This window comes from Dendropsophus ebraccatus, chromosome 15 (genome assembly GCF_027789765.1).
Source record: "Dendropsophus ebraccatus isolate aDenEbr1 chromosome 15, aDenEbr1.pat, whole genome shotgun sequence".
NCBI lineage: Eukaryota > Metazoa > Chordata > Amphibia > Anura > Hylidae > Dendropsophus > Dendropsophus ebraccatus.
This window is the reverse complement of record NC_091468.1, coordinates 50,959,474-50,985,523: the sequence shown is the minus strand read 5'-3', so window position 1 is coordinate 50,985,523 and position 26,050 is coordinate 50,959,474. Positions and strand designations below refer to the sequence as shown.

The window sequence follows — 26,050 nt, the reverse complement described above, 5'->3', positions numbered from 1 at the left end:
AAAATGTTTTTCTTTTAAATCAACTGGTGTCAGAAAGTGCCAGAGATTTGTAATTTACTTCTGTTAAAAAATGTCAAGCCTTCCAGTACTTATCAGCTGCATGATGTCCTACAAAAAAGTTGTGTATTCTTTCCAGTCTGATACAATATCCTCTGCTGCCACCTCTATCCATGAAAGGAGCTGTCAAGAGCAGTAGCAAATCTCCATTAAAAGCCTCTCCTGTTCTCCAGACTAGAAACAATACATCACTTCCTGCATGACATACACAGTAGCTGATAAGTACTGGAAGGCTTGAGATTTTTTAATAGAATTAAATTACAAATCTCTGGCACTTTCTGGAACCAGTTGATTTGAAATAAAAAAAATATATACTATATATACTGTATATTTATTTTTTATTTTATTTTTTTGCTGAAGGAGGATCGGTTGCTTATGATACAGACTATCAGGAAGATTCTGAGACTGGTCCCACTTTTTCTACTTATGATGGGGTCTGTAATATAATTTGTGTCCTTACACATTGGATTCGGAGGTCTAAGAATGCCACAGGTCAACGTAAACGACATGACACATATCTTAACATCCGTGAAACGGTTGGTTTGGATGAATCAGTAACAACATTAAGATTTGAGTTAGGCCAAGTGGTGGGCCCTAGTCTGAGGCATGGTGCACTTTATTTTGTAGTCCTTCCCCCAGAGCAAAGGAAGGGAGGAGCATGACCCATATATTAATCCCTACAAGTAGAAATTAGAGATGATCGAACACCGGAAAATCTTAGGTTCTATCGAACTCGCATTTGATTCCTGATGCCTTACCGGTCCGTGGGGAAGGAGGAGACAGCCCGGGTACCGCCTAGAATTCCAGGCGGTACACGGGCTGTCTCCTTCTTCCACACGGACCGGGAAGGCATCGGGAATCAAATGTTAAAGGTCTGGCAAGGCTCGAGTTCGATAGAACCTAAGATTCAATCATCTCTAGTAGAAATGTATAGATCCTCATTGACAACATTTAACTACTTATTAACATGCTCATAAATTAACCATTGCTTACAACTAGTGTTGAGTGGACTTGCTGAACTGTTGGGTTTGGCAACATTCTTCAAACTTTAGTGCTCGGCATTTGACTCCTGGTGGCTGGAGATGCAGTATCCATGTTTTCCAGGACTCCTTAGGGCCATAGACTGTATCCATGTTTACAGGACTCCCTAGGGCGGCATCCAACTTTTTTTCAAGTCTCCAGGGGTCAAATGCAAAGCATTCAGGTTCAAACAACGTTGCAAGAGTTGGGCAATTCTGCTCAACATTACTTTCAACTATTTTGGATCCAAAACAGTATTCCAACATGTACATCTCCTTCCACCACTTCTTCGTGTAAAGGGGTTCCTTTTGGCTCACAAAAACAACATGGCCATTTGCTTCCATAACCAACAAGATTCCTACTATCAGCTTGATTGTTGCTTTTCTGTATTTTACTGGTTTTGCCATAACTTTGCTTTGTTTCTAGTAAGTTCTAAGAACCCCTTAATGGTTAAAATTTAGAAAAAGAACCCAAAGTAATATTTAATGCTTAACACTTACCATTTTTGCTTCTTTTAAAGGCTGATGATCAGGATTGCGAGGAAGTGATAACACTCACCCTAGAACCAGTTCCAGAGAAAAACACAGAGGCTGCACATGAAGTGTGCAAAGAGACAAAATTGCAGGAAGAGATGTACGCCCTTCACCAGGATCTGAAGTAAGACCTTAGTCTTATTATAGCAAAACTAGAGCATCTGCTACAAAAATTAACAAAAATATCTCAGCAGGCTTCTGTACCAGCCTTACCAACATGGATCAGAAGATGTAAAATGTTTACCTAATTTTATCGAAAAGAGAACATGGAGGGGAGATGTTACTATCCTGAAGTAGCAGAGGTTTCTTTAATCACACACCTTTTTACATGTTGTTGAGATGACCTTCTGTTAAAGCGACTCTGTACTTGGACCTTGCCTCCCCCAAACCCGCGTCTACCTCCCCGTGCCGGTATTTAAAGGAAAAACAACTTTTATCAATGTGGTGGGACGTGCAGTCAAAGTGGCATGGCCTAAAGCATCAGTGCCCTAGGCCTGTGGCGCCTCTCTCCTGGCCTCCATCCAACCCTGGGGCGTAGAGAAAGTGGGGAGAGAGGCGCTGCAGGCTTAGGGCACTGATGCTCTAGGCCATGCCAGTTTGACTGCACACCCCTCCACATTGATAAAAGTCATCCTTCCTTTAAATACCGGCACCAGGAGACCGGCACCAGGATCTTTGTAGCTTTATAATTTAGCACCCTATTCATGTAATAGTTAGATATGCAAGACCTGAATCTTATGTAATTTGAGAAAATATCTGGTAATGGGTGTGATTCCAGTCAGAGGATATGAATAGTCAATAGACAATAGACAGTCAATGACAGTACTCTTGAGGTGTATCCATAACAACACACTGCATTTAGCTTTTATTGTACTCTGTAAATGAATGTTAATTTTATGCCAATTATGTGAATTGTCTGCAAAACTATAAACCCAGATTTTTCATGAATGAAAGGACATATCAAGAAAATATGTAAAGGTCTGTCATCAGGTCACCCCAAGCTATTTCAAGATAGTTATATCTCTTTTTTGGGGTGTCGAGCACAGGTACGCTTTCCATAGTTTTACATTACGTGGTTAATGGTTAACATGTTAGATAAGGTGGGTTACCATTCACCATTTAACACGTGTAATGCCAATAGTAAATTAAACTAAATTTGTTTTTGTTTTTTAAAGTGCAAGCACTCATTATTCACACAAAAACATGCCCCTAAAACAACATTTTCACTGCTCAAATAAATGGGCAAAATTTACAGATTTTATTTTCTACTATTTAGTTCTATTAACCTAAATATTACATTTTTCCGCCAAAATTCTTATGTTCATAACAAGAATTAGAAAATCAACTTATTTTTATGGTGAAAAGTCTATGTGGTAGATCTCTCCACACTTGTCCCCTCTCATTCCTTTGATCGGTCAGGGTCTAAAGACTCACTCTATAGATACACTTTATATACAGTAGGTGCACTTCAACCCCTTAAGGATCAAGCCGACTTTTGTTTTTGCACTTGTTTTTTCTTGTCATGTTTAAAAAGTAGAGATGAGCGAACCTGGAGCATGCTCGAGTCCATCCGAACCCGATTGTTCAGCATTTGATTAGCAGGGCTGCTGAAGTTGGATAAAGCCCTAAGGCTATGTAGAAAACATGGATATAGTCATTGGCTGTATCCATGTTTTCTAGACAACCTTAGATCTTTATCCAACTTCAGCAGCCAACGCTAATGAAATGCAGAACGATTGGGTTCGGAAGGACTTGAGCATGCTCGAGGTTCACTCATCATATTAAAAAGCCATATCGCTTGCATTTTTTCACCTACAGACCCACGTGATCCCTTATTTTTTGTGACCATGATTGCTCATATGGATAAATGCAGCACATATGTACTGCATTGATCAATTCCATTGATCAGCCTCTAGTGATTGCTGAGCGTCAGAACCTCGCTGTGACCTGGCCTGGTAAGTATAACAGCTTCTCATGATTACATTGTGAGAAACCGATCTGCCACTAGACCACCACAGATACATTTAAATGCGGCTAAGGGGTTAAGGCGTGTTCTGGTATGTTCAGGTACTTAATTGCAATTATTGAATACAAAGAAAAGACTTCGAATTTCTTCCATCTTCAAAGCCATTCCTAACTTTGTATTCAATAGTTGTAATTTAAAACTTGAATGTGTGAACAAACATTTTTACAACTGCTAAAATTTGATCTCTTTTGTTAATTTGTTCTTATCGGAACTCCTGGCATCATGTATAATTATGATGCCTGTTGCTCCAAAATAGTTTAAATCTTCATGCTGCTGTACTGAAACTGTAAAAACACACAATGTCAGGAGTTCTGATAATCCGTTCTATTGCACATTGTCCATATATTCGGACCATGCACAGAATGTGTACGTGAGGCCTCAGGCTAAGTTCACAAATGAAAAGTATAGAGCTAAAAATGGATAATCCAGCATTCCGAGGTGCCGTCCTGTGTTAAAACGTAACTTTTAATACCATCCAAGTTTAAAGCCATAGTTGCGTATTGGACCGACGGGTTTTGTGCAGGTGTGCTAAATCATGGTCTAATGAGTTATAATAGGCAATTATATGCCTATGCTGTGCCCTGATTTTATTGGATGTTGCTGGCTATTAAACTTCTTGCCTATTACCGCTCATTAGACCATGGTTAAGCGCACCTGCATGAAACCCGTTAGTCCAATACTCAACTATATCTTTTAACTTGCATAGTATTAAAAGTTAAGCTTTAACACAGGAAGAAATCTTGGAATGCCAGATTATCTATTTTTTGCTCTATTTTTCTTAGGTATCAGACACTTAGTTCCTGAAAGAGTCCGTGCACCCTCATAAGAAATTTTGTTAGCTATCATAAATTTTTAAGGTGAGCTTACCCACACCACTTTTTTACATATGTATGTTCATACATAATACTTTACTTAATATCTTCAACCAAAACCAGGAGCAGGGGTGTAACTAGAAATAGCAAGGCCCCATAGCAAATTTTTGATTGGGTCCCCCTTCCCTTCGGACTGACCCTAAGCTGTCGACCTGGTGCTGCAAATGATGACAGCTCAAGGGGCCCAGTGTATTGAAGAAGTGGGCAATGGGGCCTCCCTGATGTGATGGACCCCATAGCAGCCGCTATGGCTGCTATAGTGGTAGTTACCCCCCTGACCAGGAGTAGGAATGAGAAAAGTTCACATACATGGCTGGAAAGAGAAATAGGATTTGCACGGGTACCTCTGTTTATCCTCCACCTGATTTTTAGCATATGTGGCAGAAAGAGTTGGAGGCAGTTTAATTAAGTGTATGATTTGTTTTATTTCCACGCTGACATTTATTGTCTATTGTGTGTGACACTGTGTGACTCTGACTCATCCGACCTTTATATACATGTGTTTGACGCTTTCAAGTTCCAGGTAAATTTTGATGTGATGTGGATAGACAGTTGTCTCATTTACCTGCAGGGTCTGTGTGATGTGAAATACTTTTGTGTCAAAAAGGGCAAAAGAATTCTAAAACTAAAACCTATATTGGCTAAGCCCAAAAATATGTGCAAACTATTGGCACACAGGGGTCCCTTTATCAGATAATCTAACATATGAATGATAGAGAGAAGAACATTTTATGCAAATGAAATTTAAATGGGAATGTTATGGGAGTGTAAACATATTATTTTGTCATCTGTTTCTAATTTCTGATCATCATTTTTTTCATTAATTTTAATACATTGTTAATGGGTGCAGCCATGTTGTCTAAACTGCTTTTAAAGGAATTTATAGTATGGTACACAGCTATTTCCCATTCTTTACAATGCAGCTGAGCTGATTGTTAGTAGTACACACAGGTTCTTCCTTTCTTTACCTCTCTTGCCAATCACAGCATAACATATTCTCCTTTATGCCATAGCATGATATAGTGCTGGAGAAAGTGCATTGGACTAAACAGTGCATGTGGATGCAGCAAATGCCATAAGATTAAGTTGCCAAAGCAACTGTCCATGCTGGGTGAGTTCTGTGCACAAGCTCTTTTATTTACAATAGGGATTATGTCATGACCTTTTAGGACATTGGTGCAGTCTTCGGTTTGTGGTATGCGGCGCAAACTGTGCTCTTTGTCAAAAATTGAAACATACTTTCATCTGCACCAGTTTTAATATTGCTTCATTCTTTCTACCTTGGTAATTGATTATGAACCATACCCACCTCTTCCCTGCATATATCTCTCCGATCAGTAAACAGTTAACCTTTGTTTTGCTTTTGATTGACACTCTGCCTTTTCCACTTATACTTCACTTTGTCAGCCTGGGTTCTGGGTCTCTGATACAATTACAATCTGGACCAGACCCCTGACCTCCTTTATATACTTCCTTGGTCTATTAACCCTTTGCTAGCTATTAGACTTTTTTGCAAAGCATGCTTAGCATTCTCATATAATTGCTGCCCTGTTTCTCTACTGCTGGTTTCATACCTTGGACCTCACTACTCGGATTCTGTTATTTTATTACACTGCTCGACTGTTTTTGACCTTGGCTCGCAGGTGGCTGTCCGCAGCAGCTTGGGACTATTCGATCCAACTAGGCAGGGAAAGTTTGCAAGGGGGGGGGGTGAGTTTAGGGTCCACAGTCTGTCTCCTCTCTGCCCCTTCTCTGACCAAACCCTACCTGCGATTGGGACAATTCATGCATGGAACTTGCTAGGCTTGAGTCTTTGTCTCAGCAACACGATCTTTTATTATCAGCTGCTGCTTTAAGAAAAGAGTTATACTCGAGCTTTGGATAAACAACGCATGGTAAATGGAATTGAGATCAAATACTCGGTTTTACCATCTACTGTATATTCTACTGTATATTCACCATAGCAGTGGGGTAAATTTGGGTATCCTCATGACTGCAAATTACATCAATGATTTTAACCTGGTATTTTTGTGAGTTTACCACATCTGGGCTTACTAGAGCGACTAGACTGCCTGAATCTTATAATGCATTTACATCTTTACTTCCTACAGCAATAGTGCACATTTATTTCTTACAAATCATCTTAGGCAATGCTAAGTAGCTAGCCGAGCGTACAGAAATATATGCCGGTTTCTAGACTGCAGAGGTCCATCAGATATTGGCAATTAGCAATAACAGGACCTGGTATTTGACATCTAAAGCATCTTATTGAGTCTCCCATAAGCCACAGACCGCCCTTGCATACTGTACTTGCCATGGTTTACTGACTTGCATAAGCTAATGGAAATGGACCTTTACATTCGATTACATTGAGTTTTAACCATTTGGAGGCTTATCAGGATCTCTAGCTCCAAGGGGTGGATGCGATTATACATTTGGGATCAGGGAGATTTGTCCATATGGTAGACCTGTGCAAAGAAACATACTGTAACTCCCATTGGTATTAAAATTTCCTTTTTTACTTTGTCATATTTCTTGGCATCTTGATTATTTAAGTCAAGGTAAGCTGTTTGGGGTTCTTGTAGGAGGAAAAGGGTCAAAATCTAGCCCACTGTTCCTTTGGCCATTCCCCTCGCTTAGCAGTTCATTCAAAAGTTATAAAATAAACTTCCACAAAAAATGGCTAGCTCTTATGGAGGTAGAACTGGTGTCTGCTACACATGGGGCCCTTCCAGCAACACTGATTAGTTGTTCCACAACTTATTTTAAAGTATCCTTTGCTCCTCCTGTGTAGCCTTCATCTGGACTGTCAACTGCAGCTTATCTCCTCTAACCCCATCCGTTGCACCCTAGTAACCTCTTGTTGTGATGCAACCACCTGCAACATAGCTTTAATCATATTCTCCATCTTAAAGTTAAAAGTTATGGTACCTTGTAGAAATACAAAATAAAGGTCTCTAGAACTTTACATTTTCATAGCAGTTTTTTCTTTGTGGCCGCATCCTCCACCAATTTGTAAGTGATTAGGTAGCAAGATTACCTTTTTCCGGAGTAAGAAGGTAGGGCACAGTTACACAATCAATTAAATACTCAGGAGATATAAACATGTTAATACTGGCTTCCTTACCGGTTTATTTCACAGGTTACATCACAGAAAACAAGAACCTTACACAGCATTTCCTAGTCTTGTCCAGGTTCAAACTAAAATCAGAATCAGTCCAACTAAGCTGAACTAGCCTCATCCCAACCAAAAATGAAAGAAAAAAAACCCAAAAATAACTTCTACAGCCACCTAAAGGGACATTTAGCATGTCTTCTTCTCTAGACTAGGGCTATAGTGAGACGTCCATTGTTCTGTCCGCAATTTATGTCTTTATTACATAAAAAAAGTACCAGTACAAAAATTATAAAAAAAAAAAAAAATCATAACATTAAACATTTAAACATATATTATGGGTGACATTACTTAACACATATTTGACACATCAAAGGGACTTTTCACTAGTTTTCATTTGTAAAGGTCTCGATGATCAGGAGCTGTCAATCATCTCCGTCCCGTCATCTAGCCCCTTTGACATAATGGAGCTACTTGGACGGAGATTGCTGTAAGGTGGGTAATAAAATGCACTACTGTGTGATTTTTATTGTCTTGATTGGTGGGGATCTCAGCAGTGAGACTGACAGGTATGGGACTGAAGGACACAAGACATGTGAGGCCCTAGCACTGGCACCCATCCCACTGTCCCTGCCTGCTTTCCGCAACTGCTCTAAGTGGCAGCGGATAACTGGGTGACAGTCCCTAGCCTGAATAGGTGAAAACACAAAACGCAGACAGGATGAACAAACACAATATATCAAGGTCAGCTAGCATGTTCGGTACTAGTTGGTCGTTGCGGTACAATGTCGGAAGTCGAGGGGAAAGTCGGGAAGCGAAAACCAGGATCAGGAAACCAGGGAATACAATTAGGATAGAAAAGTTAGCTTAGTCCCTCTCACAAGGAGGCTCTATTGCAAGCAAGGAGGACACATAGGGGAGTGCATTAATGGAGACAGGGCGTTATTGGGTCTGAGACTCCAGCTCCGGACCACATAAAGCTGACTGGTGGTGCTGACTACTAGTCAGTAAGAGCACAGACATAACACCTATGCCGATTGGCATAGGCCGCGGCAATATCTAAGAGGATGCCGCCACACCGCTAGCAACCGGCCTGGCCGGTCATCAGGAATGCCGTTGGCGTGTTCCCTGTACCAGGCCAGGCAGGTTACCAGGGAGCCATCGTAGTTACCAGGGGGGCTGCCGCACACTCCAGCAGTGCCGGGAGCCGAGTGTGACGGCTCCTGACAGAGATTGAAAAAAAATTGATATTAATAATATTAATAAAATGTCTTTGTTACATAAAAAAGTACCAGCAAAACAATATTAAAAAATAATATTATAAAAATTAGAAAATAAATAATGAAAAATTAAACACCTACTGTAGTGTAAAACACATGTCATGGGTAACATTATTTAAAACATGATCAGTAAGAATCATATATTGGGCACTTATCACCCCAGAATCAGCGTCCACAGTCCCGGCACGGGACCTCTAGAAGTCCTCGACTCACAGGTGGTGCTCAACCTTCAGCAATGTATACAGTCAGTAAACAGTAGAATGATGGCTTTCGCACACTCAGTGCATCACCTGGCTCACAGATGAGCCAGATGATGCACTCAGCGTGCCAAACGATCGTAGCTCCTGTGTTCTGTGGAATGCATTTTACTATTCATCATTCTACTATTTACTGATTATTTAAAACATACGCAACACGTCACAGGGACTCGTCAATATTTTTCATCTGGGAGGATCTTGATAATCAGGAGTAGTGATGAGCGAACATGTTTGTAAAAGTTCATATGTTCATACAAACATGTCGCTAATTGTTCGTGTTCACCGATCACAAACAATTTGTTCGATGTTCAGAACGATCAAGATCTTTTTTTTTATGTTCTTGTTCAGGATCCAAACCGAACATCGGAATGATCGCTCATCACTAATCAGGAGCTGTCAATCATATCATTCCAGACAGCCCCATTGACTTTTAATTGAGCTACTGTAAGGCAGGTAATAAATGCGCTACTGTGCGCTTTACATTGTCTTGATCGGTGAGGACCTCAGCAGTGTTTTTTTTTTTTTAAATAGATATATTTATTTTAGTTTTTCCAACACAAAATTTGGTGTGCAGGTGACCCTGGTGATTGTCTAAGAGAGTGTTTCCTGTGTATTGAAATACTAAGCCAGGATGGGCATGTTGCAAATTTTTATTTATTATAATGCCAGCCTCAGACATAAAAATATGTGGGACCAGACATCCCCTTTAATATAATATTATACTGTATATAAAGTAATATGTTCATACTCTACTTTATATGCAGGCTACAGAAGATACCCGTAACATTGTAGAATTACATAAAACTTGCAGTATGTTACAGAGAATTGAAGCAAATCACCAAAGTAGGAAGAAGAATGTCACTAGTTCCCTTTCTCTAACTGTACACACTTCCCTTCTGCTTCATGGAAACTCCCTGTGTGTGACTCGAGCCGTACAAACAGTTACAAACACTGTACTTTTTATCTGCCAGTTCACTCATGCATTAATCTTTTTGTCATCACAAGAAAGTTCATAAAGACAAAAGATTAGCAGAGAGAGAGAGAGAGAGAGAGAGAGAGAGAGAGAGAGAGACGTCTTACCTTTAGTTGATGAGCCCTGGTCATCCTCCTCCCCTCTGCAGCCAGTAGGATCCCTTGTCAGTCTGCCCTGAGCTAGACTGTGGGCATTCTCATGGCTGCTTGCTTTATATATCACTACTAGCCCTGAGACCTATCACAACTGTTTTTATTAGTAGTAAAACAGCCGCCATCCATAGCCTAACAAACCAGCATTCAGCATGTTTGTCTAAGTTGTACGGTACCTGGCAGTGCTATTTACAAATATTACCCTGGCATAGAGCCCAGCCACAGGGAAGAGGAACTCTGGAACCATAACTGGAAGAAAGACTCATACTCAGCATTCTTTCTAAAGGAAGTTAATGGATAAAATGCTGTAAAAACATATACGTGTGAGACAAAGGATTACCCAATCTCATGATATAATACCATAGCATATAGACTTTATAACCATAGTTCCCGCCTCCAGAGCTGCAGCCACGAGCACATACCAGGATTAATATTTACCAGAAGATTTCCCAGACTTTACAGTCCACACCCAAACTTTTTTTTTTTTTGCTGGTTTATTTGACTAATTTGTTGGCTCGGTTGTTTTATCCTGTGTATATATAATACTATATAAATTTACTGACTCTATGTTGATTTCTCTTCTTGCAGCTCAGTCTATATTTGGCAGGTTAAGGGATTTGGCTTGCTGTCTGGATGACCACAATTTCCGTACATGTAGAAATGACATCTGCTCTACAATATAATCTTCATGTTCGAGGTATTTCTTTAACCCCTTCAGGACCGGGCTGATTTTTGTTTTTCCGCTTTCATTTTTTCCTCTCCGTGTTTAACGGGCCATAGCCCTTGCATTTTTTTCACCTACAGACCCAAATGAGCCCTTATTTTTTGTGACACCAATTGTACTTTGCAATGGCAGACTTCATTTTTCCATGAAGTATGCTGCAAAACCGGGAAAAAAATTATTTGTGCAGCAAAATTGAAAAAAAAAAGATATTTATTTTCATTTTGGGGATTTTTCGTGTTTACGCCATTCATTCTATAGTAAAACTGACATGTACTGACTTAAGAAACATATATGATTACAATGATATGTCATTTATATAACTGTGTGTGTTTAAAATTGTTCTACTATCATCCTTAGAACACTTTTATCATTTAGTCTATGGCGCTGTATTTGAGCCATGATCTCTACTTTCTATCGGTACCTTATTTGCGTATATGTAACTTTTTGATCACTTTTTAATACTTTTTTTCTGGATTTGATATGACCAAAAATCAGCCATTTTGCACCGTGTGAGATCAGGAATGAAAGACGACCCACAACTTTTCCAGTTAAAATATAGAGTTTGGGATATACTTGCCGTATAAGACTACCTCCTCTTCCAATGCACACCAAATAAAAATTAATAAAAAAAACATCAAACTGCAGCGAGATCTGAGAGGCAGAGGAGGAGGTACAGTAATACTGGTAGGATACAAGTGCGGCCAAAACAGGTGTAAATAGTGTGTTTTTCTGGCCACAGCCCCACTGTATCTCTCTTTTCCATACCCCGTACGCCTGCAGTTTACTCTGCCCTTCATAAGGTTGCTGCTGCATCCAGTTTTTCAGCATCTGCCCTATAAGATGACACCCGGCGTATAAGACGACCCCTGACTGTGAAGATTTTCCTGGTTTAAAAAGTAGTCTTATATGCAGGAAATTACTGTATTTTTTTTTTATAAAAAGGCAAAAGGGGGATGATTTAAAGCTGACAATCTGACCCCCCCAAACCACTCGTACCGTCAGATAGCTGCTTTTAATCCAAGATCTGTCCTGGGGTCCGTATGCCGGGTGATGCAGTTATTGTCCTAAAAAACAACTTTTAAACTTGCAGTACCATGCCAGTTTAAAAGTTGTTTTTTTAGGACAATAACTGTATAACCTGCCAAACGGACCGCAGGACAGATCTTGGATTAAAAGCAGCTATCTGGTGGTACAAGGGATTTGGGGGGGTCAGATTGTGGGTACCGAGTCGCTTTAAACTTTTATTAGGGGAGGGGTGTCACGTCCGGGGCAGGGAAGAGTGAGCCCTATTCTGAACCCAGACCCCTATCCCTACCTGCTTGGACGACCTGCCCTAAACAGCAGTCCCCAACTGGGCGGCGGTCCCTACACTGGCTAAGTGCAGGAGGGGAGATGAAACAGTACAAGTCTGGAGGAAGCAAGGGCAACAACAAAAACAGGAGAACTACAAGTCCCAGCAGACCTAACCGTTAAGGCTAGACAAAGGAGAAAGATAAACCAAATACCAACAAGCCAGGTCAAACCAGGAAGTCACGTCATACACAGAATCACAATCCAGAAGTACCACAAGTCCAAGCCAGAAGTCAAACAGAAAAAGCAGTCCAGGGAAAAAAAGAACAAACCAAACAAGCCGAGTCAGAACCAGGAGGTCACGTCAAATCCAAATCTGAATCCAAAAGGCAAGTCCACAATATAGATGAAGAGGTCAAACACAGAAAGGAGCACACAATAAACGCACGAGCCAGCCAAAAGACTTGATCACGAGCGAGGCATGGAAGCCTCCACCTGTTTAAATCAGAGCAGGGAGGGAGTAAGGAGGGAGCATCAGCTCTGATTGGACCGGCGTCTCTGTACTCTGACAGCATGCCTGTCAGACAGTCCAGACGCCTCCCCCCTTTCCAGCTAGTGTGCTGAGAGAGCAGTGGAGGCATCAGCAGGTATGTTCATAACAAGGGGATTTTTTTTATTAATGAAAAAACTTTATTTTTATTTTTTACACTTTAACTTTAAGTCCCCCTGGTGGACTTTTATCTCATAGAGATCACTGCAGTATACTTAATACAGCACAGATCAATAAGATCGATAAGATCAGTGCTGCAGACCAGATCTACAGATTTCCGAGCCTGGATCAGCATCACTGCAACGCTGAGCCCCCGCCTGGTAAGAAGAAGGGATCTCCCCTCCGCAATTGTGCCATGAGGGGAGGGGAAAAACCCCCACCAGACACCAGGGATAGGGGCACACAAAGCATTTAAAGGCAGCTGTCAGTCGATTATGCTACCTAACAGAGGGATGCCTGCTGTGGGGAGGGTGTGTGTGTGTGTAGGGGGAGGTTATGCTTCTTAATAGAGGGATGCCTACATGGTGGGAGAGGGATTAATTTACAAGGTGATGTAGGGGATGCACACATGGAGGGAGGAGACTACAAGGGAAGATTCCTATGAAAGGGAGCTAACTATCTTGGGAGATGACAACATGGGGGGGAGTAACTACCAGGGGATACCTACCTACTAGGGACAGTACCTATATTGACAATAGCAACATGGGGGTGCTACCTACTAGTGGGGCTACCATCACAGTGAGGCCTAACTACTATACAGATGCAGAGAGAGGGGCCTGACTTCTATATAGGGGCACAGAGGGCCCTAATGGGGGGCACAGAAGAGTCTAACTAGTATATGGATACGGAAGGGACTAACTAAAGGGCAATATAGATGTGGAGGTTGATTATGGTGCATTAGCGAGGAGCCTAAAATCTTTGTCTGGCAGATCCTATGCGGACGACTCTTGACTAAGAGAAGTCCAGGTGATGGAGAAGAAGAGGACAGGCGAGCAACTCCATTTAGAGAAAGCCTCCTATGATGCACTCAAAGAAGACGTCCCCTGTGAGTCACTGGCTGTACTGCACTGTAATCACTTACAGTCTGCAGAGCTTGTGTAGAGATGATATCTGCTGCTACAGTATATGGTCATTGTATGAGCTGATATTGGTCTTTGTACAATTAATTTTATTCAGTAGCAGAGGGGTGGCATTAGTCAGAAGGTGTTGGTAATATTTGTCCCTTGTAAACACATACAGTTTGGGGACCAGCACCATCTGGGAAGAAAGGATGAGCATGACCGCAATGTGGAACACTTCAGCACACCACAAAATGCACCAACACCATCGGCAGAGCAGAGTATGAGCAGGAGGCCAAGCATGATGGATGAGTATGTGTCAACCAGGGCCGGCCTTAGGGTAAATGGCGCCCTGTGCGAAACCTCTTTTTGGCGCCCCCTTAAGGTAACATAAAGCTCCTTCAGCCTCCCATGCCTCCAGACAACACCCATCGCCCGACACCCCCCCATACACACAACTACCCCCCAGCCATTCACACAACTACCATTCCCAGCCCCCCCAAACAACTAACACCCCAGCCCCCACCCAACTACAGCTCCCCAAACAACTAACACCCCCAGCCCTCCCCCACACATCTATCACTCCCACACAACCATCACCCCTGCCAGGGGTGTAACTAGAAATGTCTGGGCCCCATAGCAAACTTTTTAACGGGGCCCTCCTCTCGGCTACTAGGGAAGAAATGGATGCATGGTTTCGGCCACATGCATTGTCTGAATCTTTTTTTCTTCATGGTTTTTAACTGCTTAAAATATAAACAAGGTTGCATATTAAATTCTGCATACCAGCCCTGAAGAATACCACTATACTGTGGCTGGATAACACCAACGTAGCAGACCTGAACTATACCAAGATACTATGACTGGATAACATTACCATACAAGACCTGAGACCAACATACTATGACTGGATAACACCGCCATACCAGACCTGATACCAACATACTATGACTGGATAACATTACCATACAAGACCTGAGACCAACATACTATGACTGGATAACACCGCCATACCAGACCTGATACCAACATACTGTGACTGGATAACACCGCCATACCAGACCTGATACCAAAATACTATGACTGGATAACATCTTATATCCAGTCTGGCACTGCAAGGTAAAATGGGACAATTCTAATTATTGTAACACTGTATAAGGGGTGACTATTATGCATAAGGAGGAGTTTGTTTAGTCCTACAGGAGCTGCAGAGTGCAGATGACAGCTTTCTATATAGACTGTGTGGGACTACAACTCCCAGTGTGATCTGTCTGTGTGTTTGGGGGGGGGGCACAGGCAGCAGACAGACCACATTGGGAGTTGTAGTCCTATAATGTCAAAGCTCCTGTAGAAATAAAAAAAACACACACTTATGCTTCTTTGTAAGCTAGCAGCCAGCATATCCCCCTCCCCCACACTATCAGTGCTAGTGTGTATTTAAAGGAGGAAGGAGCTGTCACTGTCTCTCTGCAGGTCCCGGCGGGAGAGAGCTGGAGGTCAGAGGTCAATCAACCTGGCAGGTTGCTCCTCCGTACAGGCAGCTGACAGGCCAGACAGCAGAGCGGCCTCTAGCTGCTGCAGGAGGAGAGGAGGCTCCAGGAAGTGACAGAGGGAAAGGGGGCAGCCATGCTTTACCTCCCCCTTTCTCTCTCTCTCTGTACACTCTGATGCCGCCCCCTGCTGGTGGAAGTTTCCCGGCATTTCTACAAACATCCGTTCTCCCCTGGTTAGCTAGTGTCAGGACAAACGTCCTGAACAGCTAACCAGGGGACATCACACACATACAGTCCCCCCTTGATGAGCCAGACCCCCACCGAGAGTTCTCTTACCTGAGCGCCGGGGCATGACTTCACCCAGAGCGCATGTCCCCTTACTGATTGGCTGGACGTGCGGTCCGGGTGACGTCATGCTCCAGCGCCACGCAGGGGAGGAGAGAAGCTGAGGGCGGCCAGGGGAGCTGCGGCAGAGAGATGCACTGCACATCTAACTACAAATAGAAGTTAAATGTGCTGTGTTTCTGCCGGAGCCCGGGAGGAGGGCGGGGGCGCTCTGGTAGAAACACAGCACACCTAACTTCTATTTGTAGTTAGATGTGCAGTGCAGCCCTCTGCCTGCCGATGCGCCCCCTAGCTGGCTGGGAGTGAGGCGCCCTGTGCAAGTGCACAGGTCGCACACCCCAAAGGCCGGCCCTGGTGTCAACACATCCCTTGGTGCTGAATGATGGCTCCTCTCAATTCAATTTCTAGGTTTTCAAATTGGACACCTGGCCAGAGCTTGCCCTCTATGCTTTGGAGGTGCTGCCGTGCTGTGTAGTAAGTGTTTCTGATAGGGTACATAGCACTGCAGGGGGTGTCTTCACCAACAATGTCTGCCTATGCAAAGCCAACATGGTCAAACTGACATTCCTAAAAATGAAAAAGGAGTGGATCCCAGACGGCTTGTCAGTACCGGTGCAAATATGCATTGTTGGCTATTGCCTCCCCCCCTGGCCCCTGCCTTCCACTGCCACCTCCTCCACCTTCGTCTCCACCTGGATCCTCTTTTCCTCTTTCAATATTTTTTCCTTTAATTTTATTTTCATCCTCTGCTGGCTGCAGTCTGTAGCTGGCACTCATTGAGGCCATTTATTTAACTCAAGTTAAAATCAAGAGTCCGATTTGCACGTCCACAATCTACTTGTGAGGTTTTTAACAGCTGTCCTGGCAGCCTGAGGCACCTACTAGGCCTCAGTGGTTGCCATGGCGTCTCTGCTGATAAACAGGCTGCCTATGGCAGAATTTACAAACAAAATTCAATCACCCCTCTTTTCCCACTTTCTAAATAAGAAAAATGTAAACACATAAAATACATATATTTGGTATCACAGTGTGGGGAATTGTCCAAACTTATAAATGATAGCATTCCTGATCCTGCATGGTCTATGGTGTTAACACAAAAAAAAAAAAATCCTGAATTACAAAATTGCTGATTTTTGGTAACATCACATCACAAAAAAATTAAACGAAGTGACCATAAAAGTGACAGCTTTGTCAGCGGAAAAATAAAACCGTTATGGGTTTAAGAAGGTAAGGAGGTAGAAAAGAGCGTTCTTGGATAGCGAGGAGTACAAGCATTTACTATCTGTCACCACAATGCTGAAAAAAACCCTTATACGCAGATCAATGTTTAAGCAGTTAGGCATCGATTGCCATAAAGTGATTGATGGGTTGTCATGGCAGCTGGGGGCCTAATGAAAGCCTCCAGGTCTGCCACAGGTCTGCTGTTATCTGAGATTTTTTTTTTAAATATAAGATTGTTTGGTTCTTCGTTTTTTTTTTTTTTTTTTTAGCAAAAGCTACAGCACTGTAGACAGCATTGGATCTGTCAGGCATTTTTCTGTACAATGTGTGGCACTGGCCGCCAGCAAGTAGCTTTTTTCTTTTTAATTATAGTTTTGTCTTCTAGGTCAAATTTTGATTTTAACCTTCTCTTAGGCATCTAGATACAACGCAGGAATTCTTCTGTACGTGACCTCTTGGAGTCAATAGGTGAACTGTCACACGGAGCCTTGTACTGAATACAGAGGTCAGAGAACCAGAGGGATGATTTCATACAGAGGACATGAAGGAGTCTTGAAGAAAATGTGCTAGTAATAGATGGTTTCAGCTAATAAATGTTATTGTTTGTATAATAATAGGTGAAACAATTTTCCAATATACTGTTTTATTAGGATTTTTGCTTGCTGTCATTCAGTTGGATTATGCACTGCTTACCCCCAGTGGGAAAGAAATGAACATATAGCTGAGATATAATAACTGTACTGTAATCAGAAAAGCACCAAGGATATTTCATAGATCCTAAAGACAGTAAGGAGTTATAGGCATGAAAATGCAGCTGATGGCAAAAGATCAGATTTATGCCCAGTGGCGTAGCTACCATACAGGCAGGGTAGACAGTTGCTATGGGGCCCATGTAGGAGGGGGGCCCGGGGGGAGAAGGTAAGAGAGTGTGTCCTTCTGCTTAACCCCTTATGTACTGCAGTGTGTAAGTGACCCAATGTTTACTTACATGCTGCAACACAAAAAAGGGTTAACAAGCAGAAGAAGATCTTTGCTTCACTACACTGATATTGTCTAACCTCTGTTCTCCAGCTGCACAATAAAGTAGGGAAGAAAAATGTGCGGGAGCTCTGTGCAGAGGTAAGGGGTTATCAGTGCACGAGCAGTAAAGCAGATATCTCATTGTCTTCTGAGCTTTGGGTCACTTACACACTACAGTACATAAGGGGTTAAGTAAAGGGTAGTCTGCTCTTGCACCTATGTATTTAACCATAAGGGCTCCTAATGGGCCCTTATAGGTAAAAACAGTGGACTGTCATAGCAAGCAGCCATTGGCTCCCAGTATATATATATATATATATATATATATATATATGCAGTGCTTTGTGTGTGTTGTGTTTTCTATGGGGCCCTGTGAATCCTAGCTACACGTCTGTTAATGCCCGACACCCAGGTAATTCTGTACATGAACCCTATTCTAATCAATAGAACTTGTGCATGAAACTCACATGGCATGGGTGGTTGCCTTAGCAACCCAATATTCTGGTGTCCAACTGCATCGCCATATGGAACTGTGAAAAGCCCCATAGTAACAGGTACAGTTTGGCCTTTTTTTGGTTGTTTGACGGTCATCTTTTAGGAGCCAAATAACGGCCGTTATTTCATAATGACGACCATTATTTGGCCATTATTAGTAATCCACCAGTGGGACCATGACGTTCCAGCAGCAGGACCCAGGTCTGAGCCAGTTCTACTTTACACCAGTTTGATAAATCTCCCCCTAGGTCTACCTTAAAATGGTATCAATAAAAACTAAAGCACACACATCATAAAACAAACTTCTTACACAGGCCTCCAGAAAACAAAATTAAAAACAAAAAATAAGAGGGTCAAAACAGGATAATGCAAAGCTACAATTTTTTTTTAAAGAAATTTTTTGTAAACTATTAAAATTTGGTACTAACCCCACAATAAATGTAACACCATGATACATCATGAAGCCCCCCCGCACTGTTTCTGAACATATAATTAATTGCTATCAGAATTCCTCACAGCCCCCGAAAAACTTGGAAAGTTTCCTACGCCATTTGTAAATTATCGTTATGTAGTTATTTAAAGGTTATTTAAACAGAGCCCGTCCGACCCCCCGGTGCAGCCCCCGGATACTTACCCTTTCCAGCGAGTCCCGCTCCTAGAGCCGGTTCCGGGACGAAGGTATCAGTGCCCGAAGCCATGTGCGCCCTGTATGCAAACAACCTGAGATGAGTCCGATGCCCATAGAGAATGAATGGAGCTGTCATTCTGTATGGGCATCGGACTCATCGTTGCAGCGTGTGCGCATGGCTTCAGGCGTTCATACCTTCGTCCCAGGAACGGCTCCAGGAGCGGGAATTGCCAGAAAGGGTAAGTATCCGGGGGCTGCATCGGGGGGTCAGGCAGGCTCTGTGCCCGCATCGTCAGGTTCCCTTTAAGAGGTCCTCGACATTAAAGTATTCATGGCTGGTGCACAAAATCTTCTCTAATGGCACCTCTCTGAGAGTGGAGGAGTGTGCAGCCTCATGGAGGGGCCGTCCTGTAATGTCCCCTGAGCACTGACGTCATCGCTGGGCCAGATGTGCACAGTACATCGGCATCCAATCCCTGCTCGATATCTTATGTACTGAGCATGCCGGGCCCATCGATGACAGGGGAAATTATAGGACGGCCCCTCTGTGATGCTAAAGGCCCCTCCACTGATTACTTTCACCACTAAGGACTACCCACATGACTACATAATTTACATATGGCACATTGAATTATATGTCAATTATATGTTCGGAAACCATGTATGAATAGCTGCATAGCTGTTTTTCTAGTGATTGGTTCCTTTTAGCTGGAGGAGTAGTCATGTATCGAGTTGAAACTTTAAGAAATTACACAGTCATGTTGGGTTATAGCACAGAAATAATCCCCTTTGCTTTGGCTGTTGAGTAGTTATAATGTTTCTATAACCCTCCATTACATTTTGCATATAGAAAGTGCAAAACAGCTTTCTAAAATGGAGGCCAAGACTGCGGGAAGTGATATTTTAATGAAACCAAGTCCAGAATACGTGACATAATTTCCATCCCTCAGTGTTGCCGAGAAACAGTTTATAGTTTTCATCAAACCTTCAAAGAAATAAGAAAATGTTTAGCCGTAAATAGAGAACATATAATCCGGGCTCACATAAGGAAAACTGCATTCAGTCAGCAGAAATGTCGGCACTCTTTGCTGTGATAAGAAACCATTTGAATCAAACTATTAGTTTACAGGGGCTTAGTTTTCCTGAACTGGTTAATAATAATAATAATGCTTTAACAGTGAAACATTACACTTAAAATTGGATGAAACTATTAAAAGTGTCTATGTTTTTTTCTTTCTTTTTTTAATGTAAAATAGTGCCACCTCTGTCTATGGTCATTGCATGTTACTGCAGGTTACCCTTTTAGGCTAAGTTCACACTACGTATATTTGAGGCTGTATGTTTGAGGCTGTATAGCAACCAAAACCAGGAATGGATTGGAAACACAGAAATGCTCTGTTCACACAATGGTGAAATTGAGTGGATGGCCACCATATAACGGTAAATAATTAAAAAAAAAATTAAATTGTATAAAATATACAATATATATATAAACAATTATTTGCAGATTTGCAACAATGACCATTGTTTAATCATAGTGGCCGATCGCATTAAAGGAAACCAATCACCTCCAAAATGCATATATAGCTTTTTAAATGTGCTGTTAGAGCACACAGCACACTTTCCATACATATTTCTATATACTCCCTGCCTCTCCCGTGTAATCCATAAAGTAACTTTATAAAACTGCGCCCGGTATGCAAATTACATCAGGTAGTCACCTGGGCGGTGTTCGGCTAGATGGTAGTCACAGTCAGTACGGGTCCCCTGGGCGTTCTTCGGTGGTAATCACGCCCCTCTGGGCGTGATTCAAATCACCCAGTAGCTCCGACGTCACTCGGGAGCGCGCCGGGTGCGACATCGGCGCGCCTGCATTCTTACGCTGCCGCACATGCGCAGTACAGCCGCTTCCATTCAGGCTGTACTGCGCCTGTGCAGAATAGCCTCAAACTCGGTGTGAGCCGGAGTTCAAGGCTATTCTGCACAGGCGCAGTACAGCCAGAATGGGAGCGGCTGTACTGCGCATGCGCGTCGGCGTAAGAACGTAGGCGCGCCGACGTCGTGCACAGCATGCTCCTGAGTGATGTCAGAGCTACTGGGTGATTTGAATCACGCCCAGAGGGGCGTGATTACCGCCGAAGAACGCCCAGGGGACCCGGACTGACTGTGACTACCATCTAGCCGAACACCGCCCAGGTGACTACCTTATGTAATTTGCATACTGGGCGCCAGTTTTATAAAGTTACTTTATGGATTACACGGGAGAGGCAGGGAGTATATAGAAACATGTACGGAAAGTGTGCTGTGTGCTCTAACAGCACATTTAAAAAGCTATATATGCATTTTGGAGGTGATTGGTTCCCTTTAACTCCTATGCAATCAAGGCAGCAAAATATATACACTGTATACACTATGGCCAGGATTCCATGTAGCCACAAAGAAAACTGCCATGTCTGTTTTGTGCAGCCGCTATTCAGCTGCACAAAATAGACTGTGCAGACAATGTAAAGTACAGCTCCTGATCGTACTTTACATTGTCTGCTATGGCTAATTGGAGTGCAGGCACACTGGAATGGGCCCGCATTCCAATTAAGTTATAGTGATGTTCACCCGGCCGATACTGCAGTTGAACTTCTTCGACAGCGGCCGTTCTGTGACACGGCAGTGTCACTGAATGGTTGCTTTTTTGCCATGTATTAACATAGCCTCAATATATATTTGTTAGCAGGATATCCTTCTGTATCCAGACATTGCTAACACAGTCAGCAGAATATAGGAGCCATTTAATAGACATCTCTATTCTCTGAATAAGGGCTGTGTTTGCCAAATATATTATTTACAATCCACTATAACTAAATGTCCATGATAAATATTTTGGTAAAGAATATAGATGACAGAACTGATTCACCAACAGGTTTGAGGATCTCTATGTATGAATAACACAGACATAACTTAAATTGTATAGACAACTGGATGGATCTTTGGTTGAATTCTAACGCACAATCTTTAACTCTGTATGTGAGGAATCTGTTACGCGCCAGGAAGGTTCCAAATGGAGTTATAACGTTTTAAATTAACCCCAACTACTTTGAGGGCCCAATTACACCAACAGATTATCTGAGCCAAAGCCAGGATTGGACTAAAAACAGAGAACAGGCTGAGATTTCTCCTCTTTTCAAATACATTCCTGGCTTTGGCTTTAAGAAAATCTGGGACAGGTACTATCTTGCAAATACATGTAAAAGCAGTGGCACCCAAACATTATGATAATTGGAGAAAATATAACATTGCATATAGCTGAAGTCCAGATAGGTGATATCCACAGCAACATCTTCATCCAACACTTTTGTGACATAGTCAAAGAAATCAATGGGAGGAGTCTGACATGATCGTCCCTCAGTAAAGCCATGCTGGTTTGGGTCCATCAAGTTGTTTTTAAGGGAGTCCATTTTTTACTTTCTAGACTTTTTTTTATACACATTCTTCTAACACTAACCTCCTTAATTTCATCATCGGAGCCAAAAATGTGCATTAGCCAGACGACTTATGGAAGGTGCAGGTTACAGCTAAATGTGCTGTTAATAGAGGCCACAGGAATCTATAATTCTCTGACCTTCTTGGAAAAGATCAATAAAACATTAGAATTATGAAAACGTTTCTCATTTATTAGACCTCATGTATTCAATCATTAATCCATGATAACCTGTGGAACACTATACAATATATTCTTTCATTCTCATTGGACTTTAATCCGTCTCAGTCAGCTGAGTATGATTCATTTACTAATATTTTACTAAGGCGCACAATATGCATCAAATCCTATTAGCTTTCATCTCGTTGCTACATGGGAAAAGAAATGAGAGAATAATTTTCAAGAGAACGCTTTTGGTAAAAAAAAAAGTTTTTTTTTTACAGTCAAAGGTTTTTTTTTTATTTTTTTTACTTTTTGTGGATTGGTACAGTTTACAGTATATGTACACCTGGCTATTCCCGTGTTTTGAGACTAAGGGCCCTATTATACCAACAGATTTATCTGACAGATTTTTGCAGCCAAAACCAGGAACAGACTATAAACAGAGAACAGGTCATAAAGGAAAGAGTGGGATCTATCCTCTTTTCAAATCCATTGCTGGCTTTGGCTGCAGAAATCTGTGAGATAAATCTGTTAGTGTAATAGTGTAATAGGGCCCTTTTTGTGTCTTGTTGGTCTATTTTTCATTGCCCCCCGTTAGCCAGGGGCCCCACGCTGATGAGGGACAAATACCCAGAAACAGCTGTCTGTGGATGGATGCCTGGCTTTGGTAAACCCTTGTCATGTTGCAATACTCGCAACTGAGTTAGATTTTTTTTTTTTTTACATATATGTCCCTTGAATGTAAGAAGACATTTTCATAGTAAGCACACATACACCTATAGAAAGCAATACTAGCTGAATTATATTTATCAGCTGACTATATACATCAGCAAAAAAACACTGAAAAAAAGCAACAGCTCACTGCAATGGCAAGATACAGACATCATTAAAAGCAGCCCCCCCAACTGCCAAAAAAAATTAAAAAAAATCCCATAAAAATAATGAGATATTTGCAAACAGTGTAAACCCCCCACCATGATAAGGTGGCCTTGGGGTGAACCCTACACTGTACTTTATCCTTTTCCATGGCATGTAATAAGCCTATGTTCTGGGCATGCAGGGTCCATCTTATACTGGCAAGAATAATATCCACCTGGGTGGGATGGGTGGAGTGCAAGTAGAGTAGAGGCAGCCACTCCCCCCTTCTGGAACACAGAAAAAAAGACAAATTTGGTCAGCTCGCCTAGAACACCATTCACACTAGGCAGGAGCGTGTTGCTAGGGCTGAAATTGCGAACACACAAAAAACAGAAAAATGCAACAGCTCACCGCAATGGCATCCACCCATCCCAGGTGGATATTATTCTTGCCAGTAAAAGATGGATCCTGCATGCCCAGAACATAGGCATATTACATGCTATGGAGAGGCTAAAGTTCAGTGTAGGATCCAACCCAAGCATGAGGCCACCTTATAATTGGTCGGGTGGTTTATACTGTTTGCAAATGGTAACCAAGAGCCTCATTATTTTTGTGGGAATTTTTTTTAGCAGTTGCTTTTGCTTTTAATTATTTTCATATCTGTATTGGGTCTTTATCTTGCCATTGCGGTGAGCTGTTTCATTTTTCAGTGTTTTCTGTGTGTTTGCAATTTCAGTCATAGCAACGTTCTCCTGCCTAGTGTGAATGGTGTCCTAGGAGAGCTGACCAAATTTGTCTTTTTTTCTGTATCTACATCAGTGTTTTCCAACCGGGGTGCAGGGAGAACCTGCCAGGGGTGCCATGGGATCCCAGTTGGAATTGTGACACTGTCTTTTTAAGCATCCTTAGAAGTTGCGGTAGCTCTTCTCTCATCTCCTTCTCCTTTTACACTAGCCTCCCCCCTCCCCTGCCTTGTCAGGTGACTCAGCTTGCTCAGCTCCCATTGGATAAAAAACTGCAAGCCATCACTTGTCATATGTCATGCTTATCTTCCCTCTGTCTGACTGCGGCACATAGGCAGCCCCCTCCACCTCATACCCTCTCTCCTGCTGCCGTGGACTCAGTGAGTGAAGGAGTCATGAGCAAGCTGAGTCACCTGACAAGGAGGGGGAGGCTGGTGTAACAGGACCTAGAGCAGCCCTCCTGCTGATGACTCATCCTCACAAGAAGGAGCTGCCTGGTGACGGTGACGACAGTAGTTAGGTCTGTGTGAGTTAGGACACTTCCTGGTGGGGGGTGGAGGGGGGAAAAGACAGGGAAGGGAGGCAGATAGGTGATTGAAGCACATTACAGAGTTATATAACTTTGTAATGTGCTTCAATTACTGGGAAAAAGTTTTTCATGGCACTTGTCCTTTAAAGTGAATAGAATGTAGGAGTAGGAACTGCCAGCATCCTGCTCCTACATTCAATCTTATAGGCGGCCAGCACTTCATACCTGCAGCCTTTGGCACAACGGGATGTGGTCTCTCGACAAGGCGTGATGATGTGATGTCATCACTCATGCCAGAGGATCTGTCCCGCGGCTCGCAGGATGGCGCCCAAAGACAAAGAAGAGCTGCTACCTGCATCCTTACATCCCGGATTAGGTGAGTAGGAAGTAGGATGTTTTATTTTTTAACTATTGGTGCTTAGTAGTATGGGGGGCACATCATGGGGGACATTATTACTAGGGGCAGAGCAGGGGGCATTATTAGTGTATGGGGGTACACAGCAAGGGGAATTATTACTATGTGGGGACATAGCAGGGTGCAATATTAGTATGTGTGGGCACTGCCGGGGCCAATATTATTTTATGGGGTACACAGCAGGGTCCATTATTATTGTACGGGGGTACACAGCAGTAGGCAATATTACTATGTGGGGGCACAGCAGGGGCAATATTATTGTATGAGGGTACAGAGCAGGGGCATTATTAGTCCTTTTCTTGGGTGAATCTTCAGCATGTGACTACTAAGGGAAAAGCCCTCATCAGTATCTCAGGTAGCGGTCTAGGAGGGGAGAGAGCAAGCTGGATGGTAAAATTCCATTGACCCATTTTTTAAAGTGCTACTCCTGATTAAAAAAAAAAAAGTGTCAAGAAGTTAAACAGATTTGCAAATTATTTCTATTTAAAAATCGGAAGTCTTCCAGTACTTATCAGCTGCTGTATGTCCTGCAGGACACTTTGCTGCCACCTCTGTCCATGTCAGGAACTGTCCAGAGCAGTAACAAATCCCTATAGAAAACTTCTACTGCTTTTGACAGTTCCTGACATTGACAGAGATGGCAGCAGAGAGCACTGTTAAACTCTTTTTTCAACCTTAGTAACTATGTTACTATACCACCAAACTATTCGGCAAAATGAAACCTTCAAATTCCTAATGATCAGGAATTTCTTGAGAAACCAA

At 42.4% G+C, this 26,050-nt stretch overlaps 1 protein-coding gene and 1 long non-coding RNA gene across 2 annotated transcripts in view; one reads left to right on the top strand and one right to left on the bottom strand.

The window, feature by feature from the left end:
* The window catches only part of LOC138774420 (serine palmitoyltransferase 3-like), a 38,357-nt gene extending 27,833 nt beyond the window's left edge, over positions 1 to 10,524 (bottom strand). The window contains exon 1 of the mRNA XM_069955267.1: positions 10,241 to 10,524. Coding sequence (XP_069811368.1) covers positions 10,241 to 10,264 — 24 coding nt within the window. The 5' untranslated portion in view covers positions 10,265 to 10,524. The remainder of the gene's footprint in view (positions 1 to 10,240) is intronic.
* LOC138774421 (uncharacterized) lies at positions 426 to 17,545 on the top strand. Its single transcript, XR_011360310.1, has 4 exons — positions 426 to 593; positions 1,598 to 1,734; positions 10,874 to 10,982; positions 17,381 to 17,545. It is a non-coding gene; the product is annotated as an uncharacterized lncRNA (long non-coding RNA).
* Positions 17,546 to 26,050: the final 8,505 nt, after the last annotated feature.